The sequence below is a fragment of the Eptatretus burgeri genome, chromosome 5, assembly GCF_056783735.1.
Source record: "Eptatretus burgeri isolate ZD-2024b chromosome 5, Ebu_testis_v1, whole genome shotgun sequence".
NCBI lineage: Eukaryota > Metazoa > Chordata > Myxini > Myxiniformes > Myxinidae > Eptatretus > Eptatretus burgeri.
Window position 1 is genome coordinate 60,836,735 of NC_140965.1, and position 18,341 is coordinate 60,855,075.

The following is an 18,341-nucleotide window of genomic DNA, read 5'->3' on the forward strand; positions in this document are numbered from 1 at the left end:
TAGTTATTAAATGCATTCACAATCAAAACTTGTGTAAATATTTGCTGCTGAGCAAAAGTCTTTGACCTTTTTCATTTTTCTACTTTGATACAAAAGGAAACTATAATGGCACTCGGTAGAGCACATACCTCAGCCAGGCTGAACAGTTTATGTTTTGGATCCCACTGAGAGGCCAGATCCGGATCCAGACCTTAACCAAAATCGAATCGACTTGTTCTTGTCACATATCCAACTCATCCACGTCGTTTTGTCGGAACTTGTCCACGACTTTTTGAGATATCATGCCATATTGTATATATTTTTTGTCCCATCTCGATGAAAAAGAATCACTTAGAAAATAAAAATTCTCCCATCTGGATCTGAATACGAATCTTCACCAAAATCGAATCAATTCGTACTCTTTACACACCCGTGTCCACCAAGTTTCTTCCAAATTTGTGCACAACTTTTTGAGATACCGTGCTACATATCGTTTTGGGACCTTTCTCTCAATGGTGAAGATTCACTTAGAGAATTCTAGTAGTCGGATCCGGATCCGGATCTTCACCAAACTCAAATCAATTCTTGCTTATCATACAACCAACCTGTCCACCAAGTTTCATCCGAATCCGTCTAAACTTTTTGAGATAACCTGCTCAAAGACAAACAGAGAGGGGTGAAAACAGAACCTCCATCTACCTTTGGTGGTGGAGGTAATTTAAGCTAAATATAAAATAAATATAATTAAAAATAAATAATTTCAATGCAAATACACAATTATGAAAAATAATATCCTGTCCAAACAACAAAATTTATACTCAATATATCTTGATATGAACTGATAGTGTTATGTCCACACCTTTCCTTCAGAGACATTGAAATTCTTCCACTGACACTGTAAAATAAATTTTTCATAAATTATTGTGGAATGGTGTTCCAATCTTCTTCCAATACCTTTGAAGGAACATCTTAGTTGCAAGGTTTCTTTTTTAACTTTTTATTTGTCGAAATAGTACAATGCAGTTACGATGTTGTTTTGGCCCGGGTGAAGGTGAAGGTGAAGTGCAGATAGCAAGGTGCAAAAATATGTATCGAGGGGGTTTAGGAACAAAGCAAAAAACGTAGGAGAAGATGTTCCTAAAGTGAAATGTGAAGAGGTCTGTACATGTTAATGCTAATGTTTATCTAAACTGCATCCAGTCTGGCTTTCCCGCTTGTTCCGCACTCTGCTCCATGGGTTCCGTTCCCGTCCGCTCCGTTGTTCACCGCACCGTGACGCCAAGATGCACAGCCAGAGAACCGAGCCCTTCTTTAAAATCCCTTGGTGAGGGTGGTCCTTGGAAGCAGATCAGGTGGAGCAATGGGTGTTTTCCAGTGCCCTCAGTGGTGTATGCATGATTACTCCAGTGCTCGCTCCACCCATGTGAAGATTCCGCAGCGAAAATGGCCTCAGTCTCTGTGCGCTTTGCCTCTTGATCCATTTCTGAGATTAACATGTGCCAGGGTATTCGGTTGCGCTCTTCAGTCATGCATATGTGCTGGACACTCAATGGGAGCTGTAATTGAGTGGAGCACTAGGGCTAACCACACGACATCGAAAGGAATCTGTACATGCATGCTCATGTCCCAAGTTAGAAGTTAGAACGCCCAAACTTGAGTATCTACCATGGTGCGTCGGGCTCTCATTCTCCTGCCAGTCCAAAGAGAGGTGGTGAATGTCCGTGGTGATGGTGGTTGAGTAATGGCAGTGGTGTTATCGTGTAGCGGTTATAATGTGGTGATTTGTGATGGAGGTCATTGGTTATTTGTTGTGGCTGTTAATGGCGAAGGAAAGTGAGCTTTGGTTGTGGTCCGATGATGTGGTGATTTTTATAAAGGTGTTGTGATGGTGTATGCGATGCTGCAACATTGGGGTTTGAGTTCAGTGAAGACTGAGGTGTAACGTGTATGGGATAATGGAATGCAATTTGAATGGGAAATGACACGCAGTTGCAAATGACTCGACCCTGTTGCTATGGTCTGTGCTGTGCATGCATGTGTGATGGACTGTCATGCACTGCAAAGCAAAATAATGTAAAGACTGAAAGATCGGTAAAGAATGGAAAGAAAAACACAACCTAAAACCCACGCAATGTCCATTGTCCCGTAAACCCACTACACATAAGGGAAGGGCTATCTAAAATGAATTCTAATTAAATAACTGTCTCAGGACCTGCTATATGTTGTGTGCCATTGCCTTAGGAGAGAGCTGGTTTCACAGAACCATAACAATGTTGAGATCTGAGCTTTGAGGGGGTTATTTCATGTGTTGAAAGACACCAGCTTCCTTTCTTTTTCAAATAAGTTGTGATGATTCCAGCTGAGTCTTTTGGTGTAAGATCATTACACCAAGATCATTATCTTGGTGTAAGATGAAGTTTTGACCAATATATCTTGCACCATTAGGGAAAGCGTGGTGGATTCAAATTTGTTTGTACTTTCATGCAGTCAATATACCATCAATTTACAGCAATTTCCCAACACCACTTGAGGATGTGCACCCTCAAACTTCACTTGAGCTTCCTCCATGCTTAATTGTTGTCTTCAAGCGAGGCTTCTAACATGTTTTAGTTTTTTGTCATCTCACATACTGTCTTCAATTCGATCAAAATATCTGAAACTTTCACTTATCTGTGCACAACATGTTTGACCATCGTTCCATAGTCCATTTTATGTGTTCTTGTGCATATTTTTGCCTTTTTGTCTTGCTCCCCTTAACAGAGGTTTTCTTACTGCAACACATCCTTTAAGTCTGATTGAAAAAGTGACCTTCGTCCTGTTGGTGGATGTATCCCAGTCTAGTTGTCAATTCAATGCTTGTCTTATTTCTGTTCCTTAAGAATTTTATTTTCAACTATTGTGACAGCGTATTGCCCATGTCCAGCAGCTTTTTTGATCTTCCAGTCCTGGGTTTGTGAATTACAGATTAATCATTCTCTGTACTTGTTGATTGTGCTTCGGATATCACTCCTTGAAAATGGAGTGATGCGAGCTATTTCGCTCATTGTTTTTCTTTCTCTATGTAGAAACATAATTCCATGGCAATCTTCTTTTGAAATGTTAGCAATTTTGTTTATAGCTAACAGTTAATCCTGATTGATCTGTATTCTGCAGTACAAAAAGTAGCCTGGTGTTGACTTAATGGTTAAGGTGGCTGACTTAAAATCTTCGGGTCTTCAATTTGAGCCCTTGTCATGCCGTTGGAATGGCACCAAGTGGGTTGACTCAGCCTGCCATCCTTCCGAGGTTGGCATATTGAGTACCAGCTTGACAACCAGCAACCACATGTTGCATACGAAGCAACAACTAAAACAACAACAAAAGTATGATAAGCGAGCTTCTAGCAAAATGGACGTGGAGAGAGGAACAGCTTCCAATGTGTCATGAATTACATTTTATGGATTAGCTGCAACACTTCATATTTCCTGCTCATGTGAAGTTTACTTTGAGCTGTTATGATCACAAGTTTTTGATTATTCTGATCAATGTGAATAAAAGATTGCTAAATGATGAGCTCGGTTTCTTCTCACCCAAACTAAGCTGCATTCACAACAGTCAAAATTATTCTAATAATGTGGCGATGGGGGCATGCAGCATTGTCTCGTGTTTGTGTGCCACTTGTGAAGGTCGCCGCTGTAGAGTAACCCTGGTAGGGTTTGAAACAGCAAAGTTCTTACCTTGTGTGGCTTTTCTTAGTTGCTTTATTGTGACAACCACCTTTCACAAGCAGAGCATTGAATGGAATTCACCTTAACACCTTAATTGCCACATAAGTCCAAAGCCACTTTATATTCTCTTCTTTTTCTTCACCACTAACCATAAACTTAGTCTTTCGCACATTTTATCAGGAAGTCGGAAGATGGCACGGACACTACTTAGGTTTAATACAACTCAAATTCTCAAAATAAAACCTCCCAAAATACAAACTTGTGAACCTACAAAGTACCTACTAGTCATATCCAAAGGATTTCACATCCAATAACATTCGTTAAACTGTTGGACAGCATCGCTGAGCTACAAAACCGACTGACCTAAAAACAGCCCATTTGTAATTATTCTTCTTCCTCTTCTTCTTTTCAGACAACTTAACTCAAAGATGGTTTCAGCTGAGTACTTGGGTTAAACACAAATCTATTGCATCTTACAGCGGGAAGGTTCATGATGTGTCAAATTTTGAGAACTTGAAAGGACTCCACAAAATAAGCATTTGAAAGTAAGCATAGCTGCATATGAATGGCCAAGAGAGGTGGGCAAGGCCATGCCTGCCAATCAGCCTGATGGGGGCAATTGTGACGACACAATTGCCCAAGGGCCGATAACTCCATTCAGCAAAATTACTTAAACAACGGGGGCTATGACATTTTATGTCTTGTTTTTTACTTGTTGATTTTGAATTTGCTGCTTTTTTTGTTTGTTTGATGAGATTTTAAACACTTTTTTTTTTTGTTTGATGTTTGTTTGATGAGATTTTTAAAAAGAATTTTTTTTATATATTAATCATTAATGTACAAACAGAGCAGATGTCATAGTATTCATCAGAGTGATTATAAACTCTCAAAAATCAGAATGGTTTCACTTGTCTGTAAGTATTGCAAAGTAATTTTCCAATGTATTCTAATGAGACTCCGCTCTCTCTCTCTCTCTTTTTTCTGAGGCTCTGCATGCCTACATCATCGAGTGACCTTTCCACTTCATTGGGGAAAAGGTATCCATTCAAGAATTTTCATGACAAATGTATTCTCATACTTAATTTATGTGAAGATATGCTATACTGAACCTTTTAAACACCGTAAAAACTGCCATTTATAATCAAAGAATAGCCGTATGTTGAAGATATTAACCTTTTCAAAGTGCTGTAAGAAGTTTGAGCAAAGCCTTTGCCCAGATCTTTATTGAATGTGCCCGTTTAACAAAAGCTTCACTGAACATTTCACTTTTTTCTCAAATTTATATGTTCATTGTAACAATTTCATTCATCAATCAAATTAAGGTTTCATCTGCATTTGAAAAATAAAAAAAGTCTCCCTCGTGAAAATGAAAGCTTTGTTAGATTTCCTTTTCATTTAAGACAACTCACAACTCTTTTAACTTCAATGATTGTGTGTGTGTGTGTGTGTGTGTGTGTGTGTGTGTGTGTGTGTGTGTGTGTGTGTGTGTGTGTGTGTGTGTGTGTGTGTGTGTGTGTGGGTGTGTGTGTGTGTGTGTGTGTGTGTGTGTGTGTGTGTGTGTGTGTGTGTGTGTGTGTGTGTGTGCGCGCGCGCGCACGCGTGTGCGGGCGCACGCATTTGTTGATGCATCTCATGTGCATCACATTTACAAAGTGAGCTTAAATTAATATGGATATAAACTGGCAGGATAGATCACATGGTTGTTTAATCCGCCTCTCCCATAAGGATTATTAACCTCCGCCATCTACCCCTGTCTGTTTGTTTGTTTGTTTGTTTGTGAACAGTATTACGGAAAAACTCCTGGACGGATTTTGACGATACTTGGTGGGGGGATTAGGTATGGTCCAAGGATCATGCCATTAGATTTTGGACTTGGTCCAAAATCCAATATGGCCGCTATGGTGGCCATTTTGAAAAAATATTTGAATTTTTGTTTTTCCATTTCTACATGTTTTAAGTGATTTCCAACCAAAAATAAATAAATTTGTTAGAGAAAAAAAAAATTTTTGCAACTTTTTTCCAAAAAATTTCGATTTTATTTGAAAAATATTTGAATTTTTTTTTTTTTTGCATTTCTACATGTTTTAAGTGATTTCCAACCCCCCCCCCCCAAAAAAAAATTGTTAGAGAAAAAACAAACAAATTTTGCAACAGTTTTTTCAAAAAAATTTCGTTTTTATTTTTTTGGCATTTCTACATGTGCGTCGATCTAGTTTAGTTTATTCAATCGTGGTTCAGTAGAGTCTGATCCGTTTTGACCTACAATGAATAGGATATCAGGTTCACTTAAGTGACCCAGCAGTATTGGCAGCGGAGGTTTTGCACTCTACCGAGTGCTCCCCCTCTAGTTAAATCTGTTTTGTTCCTCATGAATGATTTATTTGCCTTGCAAACTGTCATTTTTGGCACTTTGCAAATAGGGTTTTGCAAAAATCATTGGATCAGAAACACCCGCTTCATGTATGGGAGTGCGCAGGCCTGGGGGGTTGGGGGAGGGGGGTGGGCTTCATGTTGGAGGTAGCCATCCCAAGTTAGGAGCACATTCCCATCCACACCCTGAGTACACCATCAAATTTCAACGCATTCGTTCCACAATCAGACTCTTGTGCTTCAACGCACCCCCCCCCCCAACAGAGATGATAACTATCGTTTTAAGTATAGTATAACACAGAGTATTGACATGTTTTGGAATGATTGAAACAACAATTCTGAGAACTTGATTTATTTTTTAGCGATTACATCCAGTTTTTGAGTTATTATATGTAGTGATCAGAAGTGCATTAGCAGGTATAAAAATTCATTCCCTTCTTATGATAATTCCCCACTTTCACATGAAAGTAAATATCGAAGTTGGAGGTAGACACTCCAACTTGGTAGAACGTTCCCAGCACACCCAGAGTACAATCACCACTTTTCAATTTATTTTGTCCAGCGATTTTGGCATGCGTGAAATCCAGACCAGGTATGTAAATTGGCCAAGTATTTTCGATTCTATAAGGTTTCCATACAGAGATACCATTATAGCACTGAAAACCACTGGGACTCACAATACACTCTCGCACCAGGAGTGGCACTGCACAATACATAATTACATTTTAAAAAATTTGCATCATTCCCACTCCAGAATCCCCAGAATGATTAAAAAAAAATTCAGAACCTCCAGAACCCCATCTCCACTCCAGCCTAAAACCTTCCCAGGAAAACCCCAAGTACAACCATCAAATTTCAACTCATGCTGTGCAAAAGTTTAGGAATGCATACAAGTCAAACAAATCAAGCTTTCAAATCAAATATAATACAAGGAGTCTTCACAAACTACTCCAAAGTGATGAAGCTAAAAATGCAAATAAATGTGAATCAGATAGATTAACAGAGACAAATCAGATGGCTCTCATTTGGATAAATATTAATACCCTTTGCCTAATTAACCCAAATTCACTTTGTCAGGTCAGGTATGGGAGCATGCGCCGGAGCAGCGAGTCACTGCGTCCTCTTTCCGCCGATACTCCAGCAGCCTCCGTCTGGCCATCCCCCAGACAGATGCCTGGCCCATCTCCATCTCCTTGAGATAAATCACTTCAGGAGCAAATTATTTCTTTGAAAGGTTACAAAATAGGTCTGATCGATTTCACCTTCATGTAATCAGTGATTCAACTTAAATATTAAGCTTCCCCAATTATATAAGGAGTTTTAATGCGCAACTCAGTTGGTCAACGAACAGGGTGACCAAAAAGACCAAAGAGCTTTCGAAAGAAGTCAGACATAAAGTGGTGGAGAAGAACCATTCAGGAGAAGGTTACAAGAAGATTTAAAATTAACTCATTATCCCTTAGAGTATGGTGAAATCCATCATTAAGAAGTGGATGACGTGTCATACCACCGAGACTCTTCCCAGATCCAGTCGCCCATCCAAACTCAGCAACCGGGCAAGCAGGAAACTGGTTCCGGATGCCAATGGAAATCCGACAATGACTTTGAAAGATCTGCAAGGCTCTATGTCTGAGATGGGGGTCAGTTTTCATCAATCAACAATACCCCATTCCCCTCACAAAGCTGGCCTCTATGAACAGGTGGCAAAAAGAAGTCATTACTGAAAAAGATGCATCTTAAAGGTTAAACGAAGTTTTCGAAAAAGTATCTTAATGATACTGTAGGCATGTGGAGAAAAATTTCTCAGGTCAGACGAGACAAAAATTGAACATTTTTGGTCTAAATTCAAAGCATTACATTTGTCGCAAACCTAACACTGCACATCACTCAGTCAACACCATCCCTACTGTCAAGCATGGTGGTGGCAGCATCATGTTATGGGGTTGCTTTTCATCAGCAGGGAATCATAAGCCTGTCAGGTTGGAAGGCATGGTGGATAGTGCAAAGTATAGGAGAATCCTTGATGAAAACCTGCTTGAGTCAGCCAAGAATCTGAAGCTGGAGAGATTCACATTTCAGCAGGAAAATGATCCATAGCATAAAGATAAAGCTACACTGGAGTGACTGAATATGGTAAGAAGAAAATACATTTTCTTGAGTGGCCCAGTCAAAGTGTTTACTTGAACCCAATTGAACATTTATGATGAGACTTGAAGATTGTAGTCCATGGGAGATCCTCATCAAACTTGGCAGAACTGGAGCAATTTTCATGTGAATAATGGGCAAAGATTTCACCTTCTCACTGTGCAAAGCTGGTAAAGACCTACCCATAAAGACTCATAGCAGTCTTTGCTGCAAAAGATGCTTCTACCAAGTACTGAACTAAGGGGCTGAATACTTTCACAGCCAGTGAATTTTGATTTGTACATGTTATTTGGAGGTACTCCTGACATGTAACCTCCTTCAACTGTAACGGTGTTTAGTTTGATCCCTTCAGTTATGAATATGAAAGGACATTTGGAGAAATTGTTTCTACATAATTCGGACAGTAATTCATCTAAATGTGGCATTATTGGTAGGGGGTGAATACTTTTGCAGGCCACTGTGTAGCATGATGCCTTAAACACACTGAATATTCAGGGAATAGGAAAGCAACACATACTTGATTTCTCCACTATGTATTCTCAGAGATTCCTTGCCACATGGTGAGGTGGGATCACAATTGAAGATGAACTAATACAGTGACAATCATTGTCCTGAAATACTTGATGGTGTCTGGCTGAAGACATGCTGGCTCTTGGTGGTTCTACATTATCACTCAAACTGTTTCAGAGTGCTTCCTGTGGTTCTGCTATGTCGTTCCAAATGTGCTGAGAATGATTACACATGCAGTACTCACAATACTCCAAGAAACAACTGATGTTTTTTTATATTTCTGAATATAAAAGTATGAGAATTTTTTTTCATAAAATAGAGATAATTAGACAAGGTAACGGGGGTAAGGGAGGAGGCATGAGGTGGACAAGATGGATACAGAAGAAAACTCTCAGGAAGGAAAAACTGGAAATTTGGAAGGACGTGGACTTGAGGGTGGGGTTGTTAATGGGGATGATCTGAGATGGTGGTGAACAACTGTCTTTAAGACCTAGAGAGAAGAATGAGATTGAAGAGAATGTGGAAGTTTGGTTTTCCCACAGGTGGGAAAAAGAGGAACAAATGAGTGGAGGTGAGCAGTAATTCTGGATTTTGGGAGTTCCACCAGGTTGGGGATGATGGTGCACCTCAGGCACCTTGCAGAAACCTGTGGAGGACAAAGCATGGATCATCGAGGTCATAGCTCAAGTTAATTGTATAATAAAAACTGCATTTCATTCATGTGTTGAGTTTGTCGATCAGACAAATTTTTGAAAGTCTCTCATATCACCTATGACTTGGGAAGGCCCTGCAATTGTGTTGGGAAGTTCTCACTGAGAGTCTCATTGGTCTACGACTCACTATGACTCCTGTAGGTCTATGTCATACATCACCCATGTTGTCTGTGTGCTCAGCTTAGAAGATCCAAGATCCGAACATTTATGTTTTTCAACGCATGGCTCGTTCTTGACCACAGTGAGTCTTTATTCAAATATTGTGCCCAAACTGATTTGGTACACTTCAGTTGTTGTCGAACTTGACATCATATACACAATGCAGAGATCTGGTGTGAGTTCTATGAACATCCTCCTGAATATTTATCGTACATAATAGTCATGACCTTATTTACAGTGGCTGACCTTTGCCACTTAAAAGGTAATTTGTCATGATCTTTCCCTCAGGTGCATCCAACCCCAAAGTCTACCTTCTATTACTGTTTTTTTCACCACAATACATCTGCTTCCATTTGGAAGTCAATAACTTTAAAAGCTACTCATGTGATGACTTTCCTTTGGTAGGGAGATTGTCCTGCAAATTTAACTCCACCACCGATAATGGACGGAGGTTTATGTTTTCATCTCTGTCTGTTTGTCTGTGAGCAGGAAATCTCAAAATGTTGTCGATGGATCCAGACGAAATTTGATAAGCAGGTTCGGTGTGTGACAAGGACGAATTAATGAGATGTTGGTGAAGATCCGGATCTGGATGTGGATACGAGAATTTTTTTAAAGTGATTCTTCACCATTGAGAGATAGAGCCAAAAACGATACATAGCACAATATTTTAAAAAGGTTGTGGACGAGTTATGACAAAACAAGGTGGATGAGTTTGGGAGGTGACAAGAACAAGCCGATTAAATTTTGGTTGAGGTTCTGATTCAGATCCGGCCCATCAGTGGGATACAAACAGCTTGGTAATGATTTCAATCAGCTTTATATCATCAGCGAGTGCTTTACATATACTCTTTATATTGTTGCAGAAACATCAATAATAAAAACACAAATAACAAGATGGATCTAGAAACAATACATTGAGGAAGTTCACTTATAATATCTGTCCATTCCGAATATGATTTTGCAGCCTTCCCATTATTTTATATCCGTCAGAAAGCTCATGATGCAGCTCATGACTTTCCTGCTGATGCCATTTGCTTTGAGTTTCGCTTCTAATATTTGATAGAGAACTGTGTCTAAGGCTTTCTGGAAACCCAGCGATATTGCAGTGACATTCACTCCATAATCCTGTGCTTTGGCATTGACTTATCTGGACTCGATGATCTGAGCGGTGCTGGTGTTCACTGAAATGGCTAAGGTTCATGTTCTTTATTGCATGATTTTTGATGAACTTCGAAATCAAGTTGCATGGGAGTATAAGATTAAATAGTCTTATTGGATGCTTGCATCTTGGTAATATCATTGTGAATTGGTGTCGCCTTTTTTTTTACTGTTCAGCGGGATGTTCAGAAAAACCCTTCTGCGTAATTGGTTGAAGGTCCAGTCTTTGGAAATCCACATATTCCTTTTGTAACCATGATTTCAATCCAACAGAGCCTGGGGACTTATACGTTTTTATATTAATATCTGGATGTTCTCTTCACTAATAGTTACATTTTCTTACCATTCTACACTTGTTTACTAAGATTGGGGAGTGGGGATGTCATCCAAAAAATGTCTGAAGTAAATAGGCTGGAGAAGTCATGCAATATTTTAGCAGTCTCTTTGTCATCCCCGTCACATTTATTCGGGTATATCATCGCCAAATTGCAATCGCGAAATGCTCCCCTTCCCTTGGTGAATGCAAACCATGTAAAGATTGAAAAAGTGGACCTGAGGCTCGCAGAGAGTAGGCACGAGTTATTGCCAGCCCTCTGGCCAAATTGCGAATTCCTGCCATCTTCATTCGTACACCAGGCCTGGCCTGATGGTCTTGAAAGACTTATGACAAAGGTGAGCTTTCTCTGGTCAACCCTACAAGAACGTGGGAATGATGCGGGGGGGGGGTGGGGGGAGGGAGATAGAGAGACACACACACACACACACAAACGATGCTGGACTGTCAAAGTAGTAATTATTATTTTGGGAGTTATTCATTTTTAATATCTTGCTCTTACATCACACACATTGTTTGATCACATAAAGCTATCGGGGGAATTTGAGTCAATGGACAGGAAGTATGGTCAGTGCAGGACTCAGCTTGGAAAAGCCACATGGAGGTATATGTTCATGGCTATTCTCAATAATGATTTAATCTCCATATTTCTTGGGTCCTTTGAATGTTTTTTGCAGATAAATAAATCACTTTTTCCTTTATTTTTTTTTTCGTTATATTATGTTCACTTTTGTGTTTGTCCGGTCTGTCGACCATCTTCCCGTGTTCCTGGAAGCTCCACGCAGAGCCCAATCAAGAGTAAGTTAAAATTAAGGTTTTATTTTTTCCACATTCACTCTTTCTTGCTACAGGTAATTTTTAATTGTTGCAGTTCTGCTTTAATTGTCCAAATCTGAGAATTTATTATATTTATTTCAATAGTTACAGTAATAATAATTAATATTGTAATTATTTAACTAAGACAGACAAAGTAAAGTGATTACATTGATAATATGATGATAAAGTGACTTCATAATAAAAACGCAGATACATTATTTTGACTCGGATGCTATATGTTGAATAAATAAGGTGTATTTTTCACAATGCTTTAAAAAAAATTTTTTTAACAACATCGAGCATCATGGAAGAGCAAGGAGTGAACAGTATATACTGACAGTCAGGCAGCAAGGCAAATCCTGGACACACTAAGCAACAGAATGAACAGGAAATGAGGATAGAGAGAGAGGAGATAAAGAAACACTGCAACCAGTAAATATGATGGTTGAGTTAAGAAGGGTTAATAGGGGCAATAAAGACTGGGAATATGGGGATGGAAATGGAATGGTGGTTAATCATTTTATCTTTACAAAATACAGTCTGAGCTTCAGTTATTTTGATGGCCAGGTGCTTCTTTTTGTTTCCCCTCATATGGAGCTCCTGGCTGTCGTATCATCATTGCCGGGAAGCAAGGCTGTGCCACTGATGCTACACACATGTAAGTTAGGGCAGAATTTTATCTTCTTCTTCTTCTTTCGGCTGCTCCCATTAGGGGTCGCATAGTGATTTGGCACATGTTTTACACCGGATGCCCTTCCTGACGCAACCCTGGTCGCCTCTTGCGACACAGGGATCTGGTACACCTATTTTAACCGGGGTATACATCGGCCTAGTACACTGGTACTCATTTCGCCGACCTCGGAAGGATAACAGGCTGAGTCAACCCCCTGGTGGCCCAACGGGGCTTGAACTCAGGACCTTTTGGATCCCAAGCCGCTGCCCTAACCACTGCGCCAACACCAGGCTGAGGGCAGAATTTTATGGAACTCGTTTATTCATTGTTGAAAGACAGGGTGCAATTTTTAACATTCATAAATTTGCCTGCAAACGATCCCCCAGATTAATGTCCATCCAAAGGATGGCACTGTTTGTCATTCATCATCTTTCCTGAGCAGCACCCAGACATGAAAGTCAGAATGATAATCCACAATGATCTTGAGCATTTCTCCCAAACCAGGCGCTGAGTGCAATACTCTTGGTACAAAGCAAATAAACAACTCTTGTTCATACCGAGAAATGTCACTGCTGGTTGTTTTGCTGACCAGTGTAAGTTGTTAGCTCACTGACATCTGCACCAAGTTGTTTGATGGTTCGAGCTTTGAAGGTGTTAGCAGGCAGTGCATTTAATATATACTGGCTGCAATGAGTGCCAAAGGCAATACCTTTGGGAGTTTCTTCTCCAAGAGAGCTCAGTTCTCCTCTGAAATACCTGGTAACAGCAAAGAAAGGTGAGATCCCACTCCCTGCCTTTCATGGAATTGAAGTCGCACATTTAGACATCCGTAAAATTGAATAAAAAAATCTCATGAGCTGGCTCAAGCATCGACCTGGAAAATACGAAGTCTCTACCATATTTAATGCAACTCCTGTACTTGAATTCAATGTGGAACCAATTACAGTTGGCACAGAAACAATTGCTGTAAACCATATAAATAGGCATAGTACTGTTACGGTCATCCGAGTCATCTCAGTTGCCCGGTTCAAATCCGACATGTCGTGTCAAAGCGACCACAATGGTCAACCGTTTTGAAGACCCCCTTCTGTCAAATCTGCATCTCAGTGCATGTTAACATGCACATTGGGAGCCCTAAAACAGTCCATTGTCATGCCGATAGGCGTCACGTGACTCAATCAAATTGGGGTGTGCAACCTAAGTCACATGACGTGGTCGTTGAAGCGGCATGGAAACCACAACAAATTGTTCCCTTAATGGGTCCTCTAAAACCACCAAATGAAATGACCACCACAGCCAGAATCACCCCAAGACCAGGTACATCATTTAGAACATTGTCACCGGATGGGAATACATGAAGCAATGCAATGATCAAGAAGAAAGAGCAATCAGAGATTGCAGACGTTTGCCAGGACTTGTTTTGTATGGTGTATTTTGGATGGCAAATAAATGGAAGGATGTACGAAATGAAAGCTTGTTGATTGCAAATTAAAGGTCCAAATGCTCCAGTTGTAAATGCGTTGAGGTCAAAGGTCTGAAAAGTTGGAAAGGTCAAATGGTCTAAAGGTCAAAATGGTCTCAAGTGTCTAAACTCTAAAGGGTCTTAAACGGTCAAAGGTGTCTAAAGGGTGTAATTTAAAGTCTAAAGTGTCAGAATTGTCTGAAAGGGTCTAAAGGGCCTTAAAACATATAAAAGGGGTCTAAAACTCAAAGGGGTCTCCAGCGTATTAAAATATCTGAACGGTATGAAGGTCTAAAGGCTAGAAAGGAGTCTTACAGTTTTTGAAGTTTTTGAAGACAGTTTTTGAAGTTTGAAAGGGTCGAAGAGGATCTAAAGAGTCTTAGAGGTCTAAGGTTTCTCAAGGGTGTAACGGGGTCTGAGTAGTCAACAGGGACTACAGGGTCTTCGGATTCCAGAGGGTATTTGGGGTCTTGAGGATCTTAAGGTTTTAAAGGGTTCTCGAAGGTCTTAGGGGGTATTATGAGTCTAAAGGGTGTTAGGGGTTGAAAGTGTCTTTGGGATCTAAAGTGTCTAAAGGTTATTTGGGGTCTTAAGGGCCTCGGGGTCTTATAGGGTCTTGGTGGTCTGAAGGATCTTCAGGGTCTTGTGGGGGTCTTGAGGGTCGTTGGAGTCTTAAAGGGTATTTGGGGTTACAAGGGTGTTCTTGGTCAAAAGGGTCTTCTTGGTCTGAAGGATCTTCTCGGTCTAAAGGGTCTTCGGGTTCTAAAGAGTCTTTGGGGTCTTATGTGTGTTTGGACATGGGATGGTGGTGAAAGGTCTGAAAATTTAGTGAGGTCAGAAAAAGTTTTAGAGGTCCAAAGGTTCTTCGGGCTCTTAAGGGTCTTAGTTGTCTTCAAGGGTCTTAAAAGGTTTTCGGATTCCAAAGGGTCTCAAAGGGTGTTTGGATTCTAAAGCAGCTTCTGGTTATAAAGGGTTTTAGGCGTCTCAAAGGGTCTTTGCATTTTAAAGGCTCCAAAGGGCCTTAGAGATCTTAAATTAAAAGGCCTTAGGGTTGTAAAGGATCTTTGGAGTCTTATGGCTCTTAGTGGTCTTAAGGGATGCAAGGTCGCAAGGTATATAGGGATCTAATGTAATTAATACACCAACTCGCTTTCTGTGCAGACAAACGAACAAAACAAGAAAGATGTCATGCATAGCACGATACTTGCGAAATCCATAAAACGAACTGGACCTCAAATAAATTGGTGGTTAAATTCAGCGACCAAATGTGAAAATCCTCTTCAAATTTCAAGTCAATCAAATCAAAATTGAGGATTTTACAAATCTCACCTGTAGTGCCGACAGAAAGTCTACACCCCCTTTCAAATTTTGCACCTTTTGTTGCCTTATAACAGTGGTTCCCAATCTGTGGTACGCGCACCACTAGTGGTACACGAAGGCCTTCCAGGTGGTTCGCGAGCACTTTCGGGCTCAACCTTTAAAAAAAATGATTTGGCCTGATACATCTGGGAACCCTGACACACACTCGGCACTGGCAGTTATCCCGCTGCCTCCATACTGTGAATGTGTTTAATCAAAATAGTTAATTTCGTTAAAACATCCGCCCTGAAGACTCGGCTGTTCAAACTGCTCTGTGAAGATCTCGGCTCCGACCACACCTGTCTCCTCTACCACACAGAGGTTCGCTGGCTCTCCCGGGGAAATACGACGAGGCGTCTCTTTGAACTGAGGGATGAACTCCTTGTATTCTTCACGAAGAAAGAACACGATTTTCAAAAAGATCTGGAGGACGAGGAGTTTATCTCAAGGTTGGCCTACCTGTCGGACATTTTTGGGGTCTTCAACCACTTAAACCTGTCGTTCCAAGGGCCCAACTGCACTGTCTCAGACTTCATCTCGAAGCTGAGAGCGTTTGTCCGGAAGTTGGACCTCTGGATCAAGAACATGGAGAGCAAACGCTACGGAATATTCGAACTCCTGACTACCCTTGAGAGCGAGCCCAATGATGAATTTTCCCAAGAAATCGTCCGTCACCTCTCACTGCTCAAGACTGAGTTGATGCATTACTTCCCAAACATTACATGTTGTGCCTACATCACCAATCCATTTTCCGTTAAACCAGGTGATCTGCCTGTCGGGACCGGGGAACAAGAGGAGCGCATAGATATCCAGGCTGACGAGACAGCAAAGACAAAGCACAAGGAATGCTCTCCTATGAGCATCAGGGTGACCATGGCCTCCTCGTACCCAACACTAGCCCGTCACGCTGTTCTCCAGCTAATGATTTTCCCCTCTACGTGGGAGTGCGAGCAGGGGTTCTCAGCTATGATGACCATCAAGTCAAAGAGCCGGAACTGTCTTGCTGCACCCGGGCATGATTTCCGATGTGCTGTGAGCAAAGCTATGCCCCACATCGACCAGCTGGTGGAGAAGAAACAAATGCAGCCCTCACATTAAATTTTGTTCTTTGTTGACAGTTAGTTCATTTGTGTGTTCTACTTGTGAATAAATTGATATCTTATCGAATTGAGTTTTTCTGGAACCAGGTGGTACACGGCGACGGTATGGGACCTCCAAGTGGTACTCGATCAGAAAAAGGTTGGGAACTCAGGTCAGGTATGGGAGCATGCGCCAGAACAGCGCGTCGCTGCATCCACTTTCTGCCGGTACTCCAGGGGCCTCCGTCTGGCCTTCCCCCAGGCAGATGCCAGGCCCATCCCCATCTCCCTGAGATGCTGGTCAACCTGCTGCAACCACCAGGCACGTGGTCGGCCCATCGGCCTCCTCCACTCACGAGACTCCCTCGCTGAGAGAATCTGGTGAGCAGGATCAGCGTCAGGAAAACGAGCCACATGTCCATACAGCCGCAACTGACGCTCACGGACCATGCAGGTAAAAAACCTCATCCGAGTTTCTCTCAGCAAACGCTCGTTGGACACAAAATCTGACCAGCGATAGCCAAGGATTCTCCGAAGAGACCTGGTACCAAAGGAATTAAGTCTCCATCTCAGATCCTTGGTCAGAGTCCAAGTCTCGCATCCATAGAGCAAGAATGGAAGCACCAAGGACCTGAAGACTTGGACTTTCGTCCTCCCGCACAGGTACCGGCAGTGCCACACCCCATGATCCAGTGAATCCATTACTCCCCAAGCCCGACCCAGACGTCTATTGACCTCTGACTCACAACCAGCAGAGACATGAATATCACTGCCAAGGTAAGTGAATCTCTGCACGACCTCAACACCCTCACCACAAACAGACACAGACAGGACAGCAGCATCCAAGATGTCACCGAAAGCCTGGATCTTAGTTTTGACCCAAGAAACCCGTAATCCCAGCGGCTCCGACTCCTCATTCAGCACCTCGAGGGCCCCCAAAAGGATATCTAAAGTCTCTGCAAAGATGACTGCATCATCTGCGAAATCAAGGTCCGAGATCTTGACATTCCCAAACGATGCACCGCAGTTTGATCTTTCCGACATCCTCCCTAAAATCCAGTCCATACAAGTGCTGAAAAGTGTGGGGGCCAGTACACACCCCTGACGAACTCCAGTAACAACTGGAAATAAGTCAGAGATGGTACCACCACACTTTACAGCACTTTCAGTACCAGAGTAGAGTTCAGACATCAGATCGATCAGTTTTGGTGGCACCCCACGAAGACCAAGAATCCTCCAGAGGGCATCCCGATTCACTGAATCAAACCAAGCTGTTAGAAAGATCAACATAGGTTGCAAGCAGCCCCTGCCGAAACTCTTGTCTGCGTTCGTTGAGGACACAAAGAGCAAGGATTACGTCAATCGTTGACCTCTTTGGTGTAAAGGCTGACTGCTCTGGACGCTGGTGCTCAAGCAGATGGTGGCGAACCCTCTCAAAAATTATCCGAGCAAAGACCTTGCCCTGCACTGAGAGCAGCGTCACCCCTCGGTAGTTGTTGCAGTCTTGGCGATCACCCCTCCCTTTCCAGAGAGGGACAACAAGGCCCCTCTTCCAATCAGTTGGGATGATGCCTGTGTTCCAGGCAGAGCACAAAACTGCATGCAACGACACGAGTGCAGCATTTCCACCAGCCTTGAGAAGTTCAGCATGGATGCCACAGATCCCTGGAGCTTTACCCTGTTTCAACCGGTTCACCACAGCCCGTGTTTCCACAAGCGAAGGTGGACCACAATTGATTGGAGGGTCAGCAACAGGGATTGTAACACCATTGACGTCCAACTCGACAGCTGGTGGATCAGCCTGGTGCAACCGCTCAAAGTAACCGGCCCAGCGGGCCTTCACTTCAGACTCCTCTGTTAAGAGCCTACCACTC

At 41.9% G+C, this 18,341-nt stretch overlaps 1 protein-coding gene across 1 annotated transcript in view; it reads left to right on the forward strand.

Moving 5' to 3' along the window:
* The first annotated feature begins 12,485 nt into the window (after window positions 1-12,485).
* The window catches only part of LOC147026523 (zinc finger BED domain-containing protein 5-like), an 8,430-nt gene continuing 2,574 nt past the window's right edge, over window positions 12,486-18,341 (forward strand). Inside the window, exons 1-2 of the mRNA XM_085883581.1 lie at window positions 12,486-12,552; window positions 15,612-16,420. Of these exons, the coding sequence (XP_085739707.1) occupies window positions 12,486-12,552; window positions 15,612-16,420 (876 nt within the window). The remainder of the gene's footprint in view (window positions 12,553-15,611; window positions 16,421-18,341) is intronic.